Here is a 15,934-nt window from a genome sequence, read left to right as displayed (position 1 = left end):
AAGGCTTATAGCTTAACTGAATTGAAAATTGAAATGTCTGACGTTTAAAAGAAAACATTCATCTTGGTTTATTATATATACATATATATATATATATATATATATATATATATATATATATATATATATATATATATATATATATATATATATATATATATATATAATGTGCTAAGCTAATTGTTCTTTCAGAGGCATGACTGGACTGACACACAAAGGAGTGCCAAATATGTAAATATATGCAAGACTTTTAATACTGTTAGAAACTTTATAGTCTTCTATTTTAAAAGTTGGTAATTGTTGGGTTCAGGGCTGTCTACATTAGGCTGTAATTTCCTCCAGCATCCTACTCTTCCTACACAGGGCTGAATTCATGTTGAAAGACCTTATCTCAGTACTTCTCACTCCTCCTGTTTGGTCCAACTTGGACTCGGAAAGGAGGAAACCGTGACTCAGGACAATAGGTACAAGTTCTGAAATACTGCAGGGATAGCCTGGAGAAACATCCCTGACTCATTCTGACCCCACCCACATGAAGTACATATTTTGCTTTGAGTAGGATCTGATATCAAATTCTTGAAATTCTAGGACAAGTAACAAAGAAAAGAAAGAATTCAATGGAACAAACAAGCAACAAACAAACAAAAGAAAAGAAAGAAAAAAGTCTATTGTATTTTTTTAAATTTTTTTTGCAAAAGAAAACAGTACACACTCATGTGCTGACTTTTGCTCAAAGCATGATGCATTGATTTCTGAACTGCAGGCCAGGGGGACAGATGCAACTGAAAGCATAATTGAACAGCTCTCTTTGAGGCACTGAACAGACAGATGGTGCCAGACAAGGACATCCAGAGGGAGGAATAGCCCAGAGGGTGGAATTGTAGAAACATTCTCAAATGTAGAGTGTCTTCTCTACTTACATATATCTATAATGTGCTTCCTTTTTTGATATACCTTCTCTGGCACGTGGCAGAGTGCAATCATTGACTCATGAGACTGTAGCGAGATGACCAGGATGGGCCTGCAGATGGCTGCTCAGCTGAAGGCCCTACCACTCCCTATTGTCTGCAGCACAACGAGAGCCAAATGCAAACTTATCAACCACAGCAGACACAAGTTCTGTTATATGCATTTTACAACATTTTAACTTACAAGTGATTATTGACAACTTTTAAGAAAACATGCAGATGCTGAATGAGACTTTTGCCATATTTTTTTTTTTTTCAGTCTGTACAGTTGCAAAGATAGTAAGAAGGCCTCCAATAAGTTGAACCCTGACCTCAAAATCAGTATTTAAGGTACTGTATTTAAGAATTTGGACTGAATGTGTTTGGCAAGAAATACATTTTAAATATCACAAGATAACTGTTATAAAGCTCATTTAAAAAGATGTGCTATTAATTTTGCAGCCTGGGAAGCCTACACTATGAAACAGTGCTGTGGTGTTATTAAATAAATGTTAAGTACTTACAGAAGGAAGCAAATTACAGAAGTGCAAATTCATTATGCCAGTTAAAAAAATAATTTAAAAAAGGAGTTGGGAAAAACCCCAACTGATATGAACCACAGCACTCCCTAATGAAATTATGTGCATATATAGAGCATCTCCTGGCTTTTTTATGGTAAACTATAGTACACTCTAGTGGCCAAGGGATGCTGAAGCACCTTGTTCCCTGACCAATGTGGTAAAAGTAAAAAGAATTGCAAGAAATTGGACATCAAGAGCTTGCCATATAAGGTATTACCATATAATCATTGTCAGGTGAGAAGGACAGAGATGGAGCCAAAAGCAGGTTTGGTAAAACCAAGGTTTTAATAGGTAACCAAAAAGGGCAATATAAAAACTTAGTCAGAAACAGGCAGTGGTCAAAGCCAGAAAACCAGGCAGACAAAACGTGGTAAACCATAATCCAGACAAATAAAGACAAATGCCAGAATATAAAAACCACACAGATAAGCAACAATGGCTTGGTACGGGACAATTCCACCCCCACTCCAAAAAAAAAGGGTCAGAGCTGGCCAAGGTGGAGGGTTCAGTTGCGAGGAAAACCCTGTGGACAAGGAATGGGTTTGGCCAGGTAAGCTCTGTGGAAATCCAGGTGCAAGGAGGGGTCCAGGATATCCTTGCAAGGGACTCAGCAGCGTTAATCAGGAAAATAACTCCCCCAATCCACCAGGTGCCAGGATGGTGCCACTAAAGATCTCCAGAGGAGGAGGAGAAACGTCATTGAAGTTGATTCTCCTCTCTATCAGGAAGGGACCAGGGTAGCAGCGCTTCATCTTGCCGCACAGCTCCAGGTGCAGGTCACGGATCTGGCTCTCCATCTGCCTCCTAGGCAATAAGAGGGAGGAGAAACACAAAACTGATTGGCTTGCATCTTAAACCATCTGATGGACCTTTCCAGGGTTTTTTGGCATTTTCTCAAAGCCTCTTGCTGGCCTTTCATCCAGGCAAACCATCCTTAGTATAACTTCATCACCCTGATGTATGTCTATTGCATCAAATATAGTAACATGTCTAAGAACACCAATGGTCTGCCTTTCAAAGAATTTTATGAAAGGCAGAAAAACCCAGCAGAAAATCATAGACCAATACTAAGCTATGTCAACCGTTGTACCTCAAGGGTCACAGGATCAGTAAATGTACACAAACATCCTAAACATCCTGAAGCTTTGCATAAAATAGCTAGTGGGCCATAGTCAGTCCAGAAATGTTACTGAAGCAGAGCAATAAGTATAATTTATGGAGGCTCATGTTGCTTACTTGGAATGAAGCCTCACTGAAAACAAAACTAAACTGCCTGCCATGTCCAGTCAAATACTTAACAGAGAATTGGAGCTGGCAGAATAATATAAAAATTCTCAGTATACCAAAGGTTATGGAGGCAGAGGAGCCCTCTGAATTTTTCAAGACTTGACTATTAACTACACTTAGCCTAACAAATAACTAACATTGCATAAAAGTTGATTGTGCTCATTATGTGCTGGCACCGAAGACAGATCATCCACAGCTGGCATATTTTCAAGTTTCACAACTGTGTAGATAAGCTGACAGTTATTGCACTGTATCATCATAATATCGCAGGATGTTCTTAATGCTGTTAGAAGTGCCATGTCTTCAGTGCAGTTTGTCAACGTATCAACAAGAAGATTCACTTTGTAATATGTTTTCTTTCCAAGCTTATCTTGCGGAACCTGAGGGTTGAATAATCCTTTGATTGCATTGAGGATGTTTCACAATATTAAACACATTAGCCTGATTGTGTGCAAGCAGTGCAATGAGTTGACTGAACCATGTCACTTTTCCCTATGTTGGTGGGCACCCAGCCGATTGACAGGATATTTCCATATTTTTTCTCAATTTTTGCTGGACTAAACTTTCATCTATTTTTAAACGGACCCAAGTATAGATCTGTGTTTGCCTCTGTTTGGTTCAAATGATCATATGACAAGTGCAACTGCACTGCAAAGTGCAACTGATAACATGAGTTTGCTTTCTGTTGGAATGGAGCGATGATGTAGAGACATCAGAGTGAATAATTCCTGTAGTGCATGCTACAAGTGGGAGTGATATGGAGATTTTTTTCTTCATTTTTTTCTTTTGCTTTTCTACCAGAGCGATGAACTCTTTTAGTGTCACATACCCTAGTAGTACCCATAGGGTGTTTCAGAATCTATTGTTTTGTTTTTTAATGTTCTTGTCTTTCCTACCATTTGAAACCGATGTAGCTGGAGAGGTTCTGGTGGGTAGGGAGTTCTCAGTTTGTTCTAAATGACTACACTATTATTCATTTTCAGTTGTCTTATAGGTAACCAAGCAAGGAGCATGTTGTTAATGTAATAACTCATAATGACCGTGATGAAATCGATGGAGATATGCGACCAGGGGTGTTTGGCGATCATCAGGAGGAGCTTACCAGCCGGCAGGGTCCTGAGGGTCTCGGAGCGTGCATATGCTGAAAGGGAGGAGTGAACCCAAGTGATCAGTCTTTCACAAAAGGTGGGCAGGACAGCCAAGGGCAGCCTTAAGGGTGTCTAAGGCCTTCTCAGCCTGGGGATTCCAGGCTAGTTTTTTTTGGGCTTGCCCTTGAGTGAGGCAGCGAAAGGAGCAGTGACTGCGCTGAAGTTCCTAATAAACTCTCTACAGAAGTTAGCAAATCTGAGGAAATGTAGTTCATTGGTGAAAATGGGCCTGGGCCAGTTCTGCACAGCATCCACCTTCTTGTTCTCCATTTTTACACTTGTGGGGCTGATGACGTACCCCAGACATGTTGTGGATTACACACCTCTGCTTTCACAGAGAGGTTGTTCTCAAGCAACTTCCTCGGGACTGCAGCATGGGCTAAGCGCTCATGAAACATGGGGGAGCATATCAGTATATCATTGATGTGCATGATGACAAAATGGCCTGACATATCCCTGAGGGCATCATTGATAAACAACTGGAACACATTAGTTCATCCATAACCTGATACTCAGTGTCCAGATGCAGTAATGAAGGCCAGTTCCCCTCTCCCCTTCCCGATTTTCAATAAGTTATAGGTCTCGTGGTCAAGCTTAATGAAATAGCAGGCACCCCTGAGGTCTGAGGGAACTAAAGACAGAGGGGTACTTGACAGTGACGTCACTGAGGCCCCAGTAGCCAATGCAAGGGCGGAGACCACTGTCTTTCTTGGCCACAAAGAAGAAGCCAGAGGCAGCTGGGGGATTGGATTACCTGATATAGCCCTGCACCAATGCCTCAGTAAGGTAATGCTCCATTGCTCTGTGTTAAGTGAGTGACAGTGGGTAAGTACAGGACCTGGAAGGAATGCTGTTCTTTATCGAAGCAGTCATATTGATGGTGGGGAGGCAGAGCAGTTGCTCACCCCTTAATAAAAATGTGTAAAAGGTCAGAATATTGTTCAGGCATGGCAGAGGTGCCTACTGAGTCAGGGCTCTCAACTGAGGTAATGGCAATAGTAAGACAGGGCCGATACAATCGTTTATACAGTGCTGAGAACACCGAGGGAATTACAGAGACCTCCCAGGAGATCAGAGGGTTGTGTTTATGTAACCAGGCGATACCAAAATCTGGAAGATGATGTGCAGTGATAACCAAGTATAAACAAATCTCCTCCCAGTGAGTCGCACTTCATTGGAGATTGATGGGCAGTGTTCTGTGTATGATGTGTCCAGAGCCCAAGGGCTTTCTGTCCAGGGGCCAGACTCTCAAGCTGGGCTGGATGGGGATGACAGCCAGATTCAGGCAATCGACCAGGCCAGCAGTGATAAAATTGCTGGCAGCTCCAGAGTGAATCAGTGCTGGAACAACAAATACATTGTTGCATTGTTGCAGAGGATCTCAGTGTCTAGCAGAAAAGGATGAGACGTGATGAAGTGAGGATGTACTCACCTCAGTGGCGTGCAAGGTAACCTCAGAATGTCTCCCAGAACCAGCAGCATTACACTTACTGAATGAACAGAGCACTCGTGGAGCTGATGACCAGGTTAACACAATAGAGACAAAGACCCTGTCATTTACCTTGTCTCTCCATCCAACTAAGAGCAAAGGGAAAGACTGAGATGTGGATCGTGAGGACCTGCTTGTCTCCCGGAGCAGATTATACACACAAATTGAGAGAGAAATTAGTTATTTCGGGGACATGGATTCATCTCTGCATGCAAGCTCAGTGACAAGCTCTGACCACAGTCCTTTACAATAGGCCACAAGAAAGGCTGAGCTGTTCCAGTCACAAAAATTACAATTTATGAATAGAGTGACAGGAAGTGCAAGAATTGTGGTAGCCCTACCTAATTTTACATTCCATGTACAAAATTGACAGAGTAAGAATGGTTTGAAGAAATGAATATAGATTATGGACATTATGGTGAAAACAAGACAACAGTGAAGTAGTGCAAAACCTAAAGGTGATTTGTGGATGCAGTACCAGGGCTTAACACATATGTGCTTCATTATTTTATGTGAAGTAAGTCATATTTCTACAGTATGAACCTCATTAAAATTTTGATGTTGGTTATAGTCCTGTTCAGGGCTACATAGCAGCTACTGATTCATCTCTTTCTAAGGAGGTACAGTACAGACTGTAGATTCCACACTTAACTAAGGGTAACTAAGAGAAGAGTTCTAAGAATTCTTCTGTTACACTCTCTTTAGAGTAGACACAGATAGATCACATTGTAGCCATCAATGGAAAAAACTGCAGTCAGAGAAACTGAATGGACATAATCAAAGTTAGATTCATCTCAGCATTTACAGTCCCTGGGGTCATATGACTGTTTGCCCAGTAGAGCCATATGCCAAACTGAAACAAATGTTAGTTGTTAAACTTGAAGCATTTATTTATTGAATTACATTCCAGTTACCAAGTCTTCCCAAAATAACCCATCTGCCTAAAGGGCTACTTCAGAATACACAGCCAGAAGGTATATTAACATGTAGGATAAGGAAAGATATTTTTCTCTTCTTGCAAAATCATTGAATAATGTTTGAGCTAAACATATTTCTGGATCTTCTCACATTTTTGTAGTTTAGTGTTATCATTGAAAATATTGTTTTATGCACCATTAAAATGGGATTTGAAGGCTAAATATACTGTAAGGACTGTAATGACTGCAAGGGATTTAATCTGGGGTGAAATACATTTTTTGTTTCCCTATAGTGGACATGTGCATTCAGCAAGATTTATCCACAGTACTGACATACTTCACAGACACATGCTAACTTCACACATTATTAATAGGATATTCACCTATCGATAACGTATACTCCTAGTGTCGTCCTGTAATGGGATGAAAGCAGATGTAAAAGAAGACCGTTCATATTTCTAAATCAAATCAAATGAATTAGCACATGCCTTAACTAATGTCCAGACAAAAATAGGCGAGTTGCTATTAACAAAGCTAATTTGATACCAAATACAGATTTCAGGTTTCCAGGGCAAAACTTATCTCGTCACATAAATGCAGGCTTCAGCTGTCTAAACCAACCACGGATACAATAGAAATTGTTATTTACAGTCTGGATTCCAGTGCTGGATTTCTATACGAATTATAGGAAAATATATTCACGCGAAACAGACCCCTATAAGACTATTGTTAACTTTTCATAAAGGTTGAATGAAATCAAAGTATTATATTAACACAGTGATTCCTGGTACACAAATACGTGATTACTACAACATGGATGTTATTTTGCATTTGTATTTCAAAGTTACTTTACATAAAATATCCAGGGCTGGGTTTCCCAATAGTAAAACAAAGCTCATCTTTAAACGGTAAAGCAACTGAACATTCTCTCTCACTTAAAATGAGCTTAACACTACGATGATTTTGGGAAACGGGGGACTCAGTACCAAACAGACCTTATCTTGAAGGGGGTCACACAATGAATACAAATCATTTGGTTTGATCAAAGTTAGCAGGATATTAAACCATGTATATATACCATGTATATAACTGCAGGGATGTACCATATAGTAACTGCAGAAATCTTTGAGGTATTAAAAAGATTATATTGATTATTGCCGATAATTATAAAGTAATAAGTCTTCTGTAAATACACTGTTGACCAGACACTGACAAATGTCAAAATTTAAATTTTATAATGAAATCCAAGTCATGCAAAATAAGTCCTGCTGGCAGGTGTGAGGTCTGTAACAACATTCATATTTCAAATGTCTACATGCGAAGTCCAATGCTTCTGGTGATTCCATGTTGAAAACCTTTGAAATGCTTCTTAAGTTATATGACGAAGCAACATGAGCAAAAAACGAGTTCCTTAAGTGTTTTGCGTAGTTCCTGACTCCGATATGCATAAATCAGAGGATCTATAAGAGAGTTACATATAATAAGAATCAAAAAAATGTTAAAATGGCTGAAGTAGTAGCTGCAATAAGAGCTCGTGGGACATGTCAAGATAAGGATGAGATGGAGAAAGAACGGGCCCCAACAAATAATGAAAACCCCAAGGAGAATTGTTATTGTAATTGCTCCTTTCATGCTTGTGGCCTGGCGCCGACCTTTGTGGAGAGCCATAATGTGCCTTGAGTGCACATGCGCTAAATTGAACATGTGCAGATATAGCACAGCCGTGAAAACAAGTGTAAGGCCAAAAAATGTCACAAGGCAGGCGATGGCAGCGTTGTAGGTATGGTAAACGATAAACAGGGAGCTAGAGCTGATGCTAACCATCCAAACAGCCACAATGATAGAAACGGCACGTCGCGTTGTCATTATGCTATGGTAACGTAGTGCGTAAAATATAGTGATGTACCGGTCAGCGGCGATGGTACACAGGAAGGACAAAGAAGACACCACAGATGTGCAGATCATTATGTCTATGACGTTATCCAAGTGTTGCAACATTTTGGCTGTTACTATTAGCAGCCTGTGCTCCGTCAGCAGCATGAACATGGTCTCCGCCACATTGCCAACGCTCACCAGCAAGTCGGACACTGCCAAGCAACAGATAAAATAATACATAGGACAATGCAGATTTCTGTTTTTGATGATAGCAGCTACTACCAAGACGTTTTCCACGAGGCTGATCAAGCCCAGCATCAAAAATAACTCCTGCGGAATCATAATCTGGTCAATCCCCGTCGTGTTCATTTCGCTAGGGGTCATATTGAAGGTGACATTGTGGGCGTCATACATGTTCAACGGGTTGGGTTCCTGGTTAATGAGAAAATCTTGGTGTAGGGTGTCATTCATCGTCTGGAAAGGGCCTTTTACTGTCCCTTTGATCTCGGAGGTAGCGGTGTTTCCTTTAAAACTGTAACATATGGAGTCAGAATTAATACATTAATGGGGTGGACGGGGTTCAGCATCACAATAAAGTACTTAGCACGCACGCACGCACGCACACACACACACACGTAGTATATAGGCCTATTTATATATATATAGATTTGAGAGTGTAGTTATTTTTTCTTTGAGATGTTTCCTAACATTTGCTGCCATAGGAACACCTGGTAATACAAACAGATAGGCCCATGTCTTTAATGCAATTACCATCAGCAATAAAATTCCTTGCTACTGGAAACAACATATCCTTTATGGTCCGGTGTTCCACAAAACGATCAGCAAGCCATCTCTAGTTTCTCCATTGTAAATAGGACAAAGTCAACAGATCACTTCAGTTTCTGTGGTTTTACTATTCATAGATGTGAGTTTTACTAAAATGAATAACTTTTTACATTCTATAAACTACTGACAACAATTCCAAAATAAAAATAAATATTGTCATTTAGAGCATTTATTTGCAGAAAATGACAACTGGTCAAAATAGCAAAAAAAGAAAACAAGAAAGAAAACAAGTTCAACGTATACAATTTTGAACAATACAATGTTAATACTTTTTTTTTAACTTAGAAAGAGTTCAGTAATCAATATCAGATGTAATAACCTCCACCATCCACCAATTTTTCACATTGCTCGTTAAATAGTTTTGGTTTAAGTGATCACTTAATCAGCAGGCTACCCACCTTATTAAGTAGAATTCGACAGACACTGAAATGGAATGGCTGCCATATAGACATTCTGATTTAAGGGGAAAAGTTAAGTCTTTTAAAAGCTATATTTCTTACCTGTTTTGTTGTTAAATCCAAAAACGGGTCACGAGTTGTTAAATCCTAACAAGTCCCCCAAACTGTCATTTTATCTATGTTAGCACTCGTTTTAATACGTTTTGTAGTGTTGCGCTTTAGCAGCTTATAAAACACTTTGTTTGCCGATATCTCTCTCAAAATGTATCATCTGTCTGTACGACGATGTATCTCAAATGATCACTGATTTGTTTATTATTTTTGTATATCACTTTGAGATCTACATTCCCAAAGGCACTTTTAATCCGTCTGCATGTTTAAAAGCTTCCGTCGTCACTTAAAAACGCCACTAGTAGATTGTTGTGCTGGAAAATACGCCGGACAAACGGTTTCTATTAAGACGAAAATAACCAAACGCTTCTTTTCGCGCATTAAAAACGAACCGTATGACTATTGGAAAGAAGCTTTCGTCTTCAGCACCAAAATGGTTCTTTTTGCGTAATAGCAGGTTTCTGTGCGCAGTAGCAGTACTGAAATGGGGTTATGTACGTTCACAAAGTTACTGGTGAATGAAGCTTAATTGGTTCGGGGCGCCATTCCGACATTAAAGTTAATTAAGAGTTATTGTAAGTTCGAATTTTCCCCTACAGATGTAAAGCAGTTGACAAGCGTCGTACGCTACAATAACGGCGAGGAAAAATGATTTCGACTTTTGCCCATGGGCGATTGATGTGTACAATAAAGAGAAAGTGAACTAGCTAACTATGGTACTTAATGTGGCTGCTATAAGCACTTCATTAATATGATACACCAATCATAGATCGAATCATAGATAGGAGCAGCAGCAACAACCAGTAAAACCCTATATACAATGCCAATACCCTATATAAACTCTAAGCGGTCAGAAAAAACAGCACGTACAACTGCACTGATGACGTCTCCTCGATTGGTGACGAAACGTTTGCAATCCAATTGCCAAGCCCGGCGAACAACACAGAACCAAAGAAGAACCAGTGTTTATGTTTGTCATGCCTAGTTATATTTTCCAGTATGACCATCACATTTGGTTAACCTATGTGTCTACCATACTCACAGGTTATTTGGATATATTTAGGTTATATGCATTACAACATTGCACAGCAACGTTGTATTAAGGGCATTTTATACATTTTAGATAGAGATACATTTTATTATAAAATTAATTTGAAGACAGTGTACCTGACAAGATCTTAATCGTATTTCAAAACAACCAGTTCTCACACACTCCTCAAAATGTGCATCAATCTGAGCTGAGTATTAACTGGAATTACAGGTTAACATCTGGTCCTTTTTCTCAGTTGTGCTTCTGGTTATCCACTGCATTGTACATTTTAAATATCTCTCTTCTCTGATCCCATACACCTGATCCAACACATCTGTTCATTAGCATAATGCTTCATGAGATTGATTGTGTCAGGTCAGGGAGACACCTAGAATGTACCAGGAGAAGGACTGCAAAACATTTCTAATTGCAAAAATGGTTTATGAACCCACTTGTAGTTACCTGGACTTGTTCAAGAATGGCATCTAAAATGTAATGGCATCAAAATTTAAGTCATAGCGATAAATAAAGATAGTCTTGTTTAACAAATAACACAAGACATTTTTCAATGTTGTATCTTAATTGAGCAAATAGTCTATCAATGTTCTTGATTGTAAAAGTATATGAAGCATTATATTTAATCAACAGTTTTACTTCCTTTATTGGCAATTACTTCAGATACTTTTTATATGTGACCGTGGTGGCACAGAGAGAGCAAGAGACAAGGGAAAGTTTAGAGTCTTTATTCTCCATAACAATTGCATCAGGTGCAAAAATAAGTGAGTACGGCTATATAATAAGTGATAAGAAAATAAACAAAGCAACAAACAGAGTAGTAAAAGGCTTGCGCAAGATCTAGTATTAAAAGTGGTTTGGTGCAGACTGGCAGGCAATGTGTAGTGGTAGGAACCTGTGGGCTTATATAAGAGAAAACAAAAGGAGGGAGAAACGAGGACCAGGTGTGTGCATGCCAGCTTCCTGGTGGCCGGGTCAGGATCCAAAATTTGTTCCTCTGGACCGTACTCCTCCCAATCCACGAGGTACTGCAGCTGTCGGTCTCTTTGTCAGGAGTTGAGCACGGCACGCAGCTTGTAAGCGGGTCCTTCTTCCAGCTCTAGAGGAGGTGGTGGTGGTCCTGAGAGGTCCTCAACTTCAGAAAAGGGGTCCCTCCACCATGAGGTTCAGAGCTGACACATGGAAGGCTGACATTGCATGGATGCTCCACTCCAAGCCTATCCTGTACATAACCTCATTGATGCGACTGATGATGGTGTAGGGACAGGTGTACTTAGGATTCAGCTTTCCTGTAGGTCCCACCTGGACATCTCTTGTGGCTACCCATACCTTGTCTCTGAGCTCATAGCAAGGGATCTTTCCTCGTCTTCTGCCAGCCTTCATTTTGAAAGTGGCTATGGCTGAACACAACTGCTAATGAGTGTCTTCCCATACCTGCTTGCTTCATTGGCACCATGTCTGGACAGTGAGCTGGTTCAAAGTCAGGGGATTTCATGGATACAGTGGGGGCTGGAATCCCAACATGCACTCGAAGGGAGTGAGCCCTGTCCCTGCATGGCGGAGAGAGTTTTGGGCATATTCTGCTCTGGAGAGCTAAGTACACCATGACTTGGTTTGTTGTTGGCAATAGAGGTGGATAAATAAATAAATGTACCCAAACGTACCCAATCTCCCAGATTGGCTCTCTCCGCCTGTCCATTGGCCTGAGGATGGTAATTGGACGTAAGGCTCATGGTGATGTTGAGCTTCCCTAGGAGCTCCCACCATAACTGTGATGTAAACTGAACCCCTCTGTCGAATACAATATCCTCTAGCAGCCCAAACTGTCAGAAGACAAGGTGGAAGAGCAGGTCGACCGTCTCCGGAGTGGTGCATAGCGTAAGCTGAGGGATGAAATGCACCATCTTGGAGAACCTGGCCACCACTACGAGGATGACAGTATTCCCCTCAGAGGCAGGATTTCAGTAACAAAATTCATGGCCAGGTGAGACCAGGGACAATGTGATGTAGGTAAGGGGAGCATCGTCGTTGCTAGTGGAGTGTATTGTATCTTGCTGCGGGCACACTCTGCACAGGAGGCAACGTGTTTTCTGTCTTTGTGCATCGCTGGCCACCAGTAGTGTGCACTCAGCTGCTCCCTGTGACAACACTGCACCACCTATGTCCAGGCTTGATGGGATCAGGTTGCTGCAGTACCAGGACATGGGTGAATGTGGCTTTGAGGTCCTCAAAAGGCACTTTCAACTTTGGCCTTCCAGTTCAACTTTGGCCTTCCAGTTCTTGCCCACAGAGAAGGTCAGTGAGGGGTCAAGCCAGGGTGTTGAAAGACAGGATGGATCGCTGATAGAAGTTGGCGAACTCCAGGAATCATTGATACATCTGATTTATCTTCCCAGAAACTCCCTTAAGACTTTGTTAATGAATACCTGAAAAACAGAAGGCACTAAGGCTAGGCCATAAGACAAAACCAGGTACTCAGTGTCCACAGGTTGTGCTAAAGGATATTTTCCATTCATCACCTTCTTTAACCCTGATTAAATTGTGAGCAGTGCGTAGGTATAACTTTGTGAAGTACTGTGCACCCCTAAGCTCCTCAAGAGCAGTTAGAACTAATGGGAGCGGGTACGAGTAATTGACTAGCAACTAATTTTGACCTCTGTAATCCACGCATGGCCTCATCCTGCAGTCCCTCTTCTTAACGAAGACACTAGCTGAGGCAGGTGAGGTGGAGGGGTGGATGTAGCCCTGAGCCAGAGCCTCCCTGATGTACTGCTCCATGACCAGCTCCTCTTCCTGAGAGAGCGGATATACCCTACACTGAGCGGGAATTGCTCCTTCTCTAAGGTTGATCACACAGTCCCATTCACGAAGGAGCTGAGTGGCTTTAACAGGGCTGACTACCTCAGCCAGGTCTCGATAATCAGCAGGGATGGAGATGTTTTTGTTGGGCTCCTGGACTCTCCATAGAGGTGGATAGAAGAGGCCCTGCCTGATCGGAGAGGCAGTGTTCATTATAGGAGGGTGCCCACTCAATGATGCTGTTATCTACCCAGGATATGTGAGGGTTGTGTGTGTATAGCCAGGGAAGACCTAAAGTGATGGGCTGAGGGGGAAAGACAAACAAATTAAATTAAATTACCTAATGTGCCCCCCAGTCTACTTCAAGATGGATACGGGGAGTAACAGGAGTGAGAAAACCTGTGTCCACAGGTCCTCGGTCGAGCGCATGCACACATAGGGGTGATGGTAAAGGAATCAGCTTGATCCCGAATTTCTTGACGAGGCTCTGGTTCATGAGATTACCTGACACACCAGAAATTGCTTTGGGTTTTTAGACTAATAAGCAGAGATGTGACAAAAGTGTCAAGGATTCTCACAGATTCTTAGATGTCCGTCTAGCATTCTGTCACTTGATTGAGTTTTGATGGATGGGTGGATGGGTGGAGGGATGGAGGGATAGAGGGATGGATGGCCAAGTCTATGTAAATTTGTTTGTAGCAAATTTCCTTGTTAGTTTCTGTAAAATGCACATATTGCAACAGAATTCTTTTTTAAAATTGTCAAGATTACATTTGCTTATAGACCAGCCACATTTGTAGTTTTTTCAGGCAAAGACTTCCTGAGTCCTGGGCAACACCCATGTGGGCATGTCAGAGCTCATGAAGAAGTGAAATGAAAACTCTTCATGAAACCTTTTTGGTTACATCGGATAATATAAAACAACAGTGAGACTATCCATTGCAGTTAATGAACAGAGACAGAGCTTTCATTGCTGTTTATTACTGTACATAAAGGCTGCAGAGTTATGGAATACACCTCGAAGAATAAATCAAGCAAAGATTAATCCTGTGTGAAAGCAACTGAAAATGATCAAAACAAGTTCATCAAAAACATCTGAAGAGAAATATTCAGGTAAGTTAAATCTAGTAATTTAATTTGTTTAGCTGCAGTCACAGACAGTCACATTATTTGAGGAACCTTCAAAAAGGGAATCATTTTGGGTTACTATGTATTATTATTTAATACTATGGGTCGTGGAGAAGTCTCTCAAGCCAAGGACAGAGTGGTATAGCTCCATCAGTCCCTAGCTCTCAGTAGGTTCTTAGACAAACTTAATCTTACTTATATAGTTATGTGCAAAATAATAGCAGTGTGTTTAAAACAACTGAGAAAAAGCTCAATCTTCATAATAGCATTTATTTCCACATACACAAATGCACTGGGAGCACTGCACATTCATTTCCAAATGAAAGCATAAATGAAATATCAATTTTTAAACTGAAAATGAAGAAAAAGGAATAATGGGCTGTTAAAAAATAGCAGTGTCTTCATTTTCATTCACAAACTCGAATATTTACAGTATAAACAAAGTTGTTTACAGATTTAGCTTTTCTGTTGATCACTGAACTAATATTTAGTTGTATAACCTTTATTTCTGATAACTGCTTTACATCTATGTGGCATGGAGTCAACTAACATCTGACACCTGCGAACAGATATTCCAGCCCAAGCTGACTGGACTACATTCCACAGTTCTTCTGCATTCCTGGGTTTTGCATCAAAAACAGCATTTTTGATGTCATTCCACAAATTCTCAATCAGATTGAGGTTTGGGGATTGGGTTGGCCACTTCATAACATCAATCTTGTTAGTCTGGAATCAGGATGTTGCCCACTTGCTGGTGTGTTTGGAGTCATGGTCCTGCTGAAACATCCATTTCAAGGGCATTTCTTCTTCAGCATAAAGCAACATGACCTCTTCCAGTATTCTGATATATTCAAACTGGTCCATGGTGCCTGGTATGCGTTAAATGTGTCCGACTCCAAAGTATGAGAAACATCCCCAAACTATTATGCTTGCACCTCCATGTTTTACAGTCTTCACAGTGTACTGTGGCTTGAATTCAGTGTTTATGGGTCGTCTCACAGACTGTCTGTGGCCTTTAGACCCAGTAAGAACAATCTTGCTCTCGTCTGTCCATAGAATGTTGCGCCACTTCTCTTTAGGCCAGTCAGTGTGTTCTTTAGCAAACTGTAACCTTTTCAGCACGTCCTTTTTTCAGCAATGGTACTTTACAAGGGTTTCTTGCAAATAGCTTGACTTCTCGTAGGCATCTTCTAATTGTTGCAGTACTTACAGGTAACTGAATGACCACACTAACTGAACGCCACACTGCTATTCATTTGAACACGCCCCTTTCATTAAATGAGTCAATTACACCCAATTAGCAGTGTGCATGTCATAACTGTTGATTCTGTTGGTTGCCCATTACTCAGCTACACCCAGTCAT

General features: G+C 40.8%; 1 protein-coding gene across 1 annotated transcript; it reads right to left on the bottom strand.

Moving 5' to 3' along the window:
* Positions 1-7,743: 7,743 nt before the first annotated feature.
* Positions 7,744-8,658, bottom strand: mc1r (melanocortin 1 receptor). The gene has a single exon (XM_026999552.2). The coding sequence runs from the start codon at positions 8,656-8,658 to the stop codon at positions 7,744-7,746; it is 915 nt and encodes a 304-aa protein (XP_026855353.2).
* Positions 8,659-15,934: the final 7,276 nt, after the last annotated feature.

This window comes from Electrophorus electricus, chromosome 4 (assembly GCF_013358815.1).
Source record: "Electrophorus electricus isolate fEleEle1 chromosome 4, fEleEle1.pri, whole genome shotgun sequence".
NCBI lineage: Eukaryota > Metazoa > Chordata > Actinopteri > Gymnotiformes > Gymnotidae > Electrophorus > Electrophorus electricus.
This window is presented reverse-complemented; position numbering and strand designations above follow the sequence as displayed.

Excerpts from the sequence above, each read along its gene's own strand:
- mc1r (XM_026999552.2), bottom strand. The coding sequence starts at position 8,658 with ATGTATGACGCCCACAATGTCACCTTCAATATGACCCCTAGCGAAATG.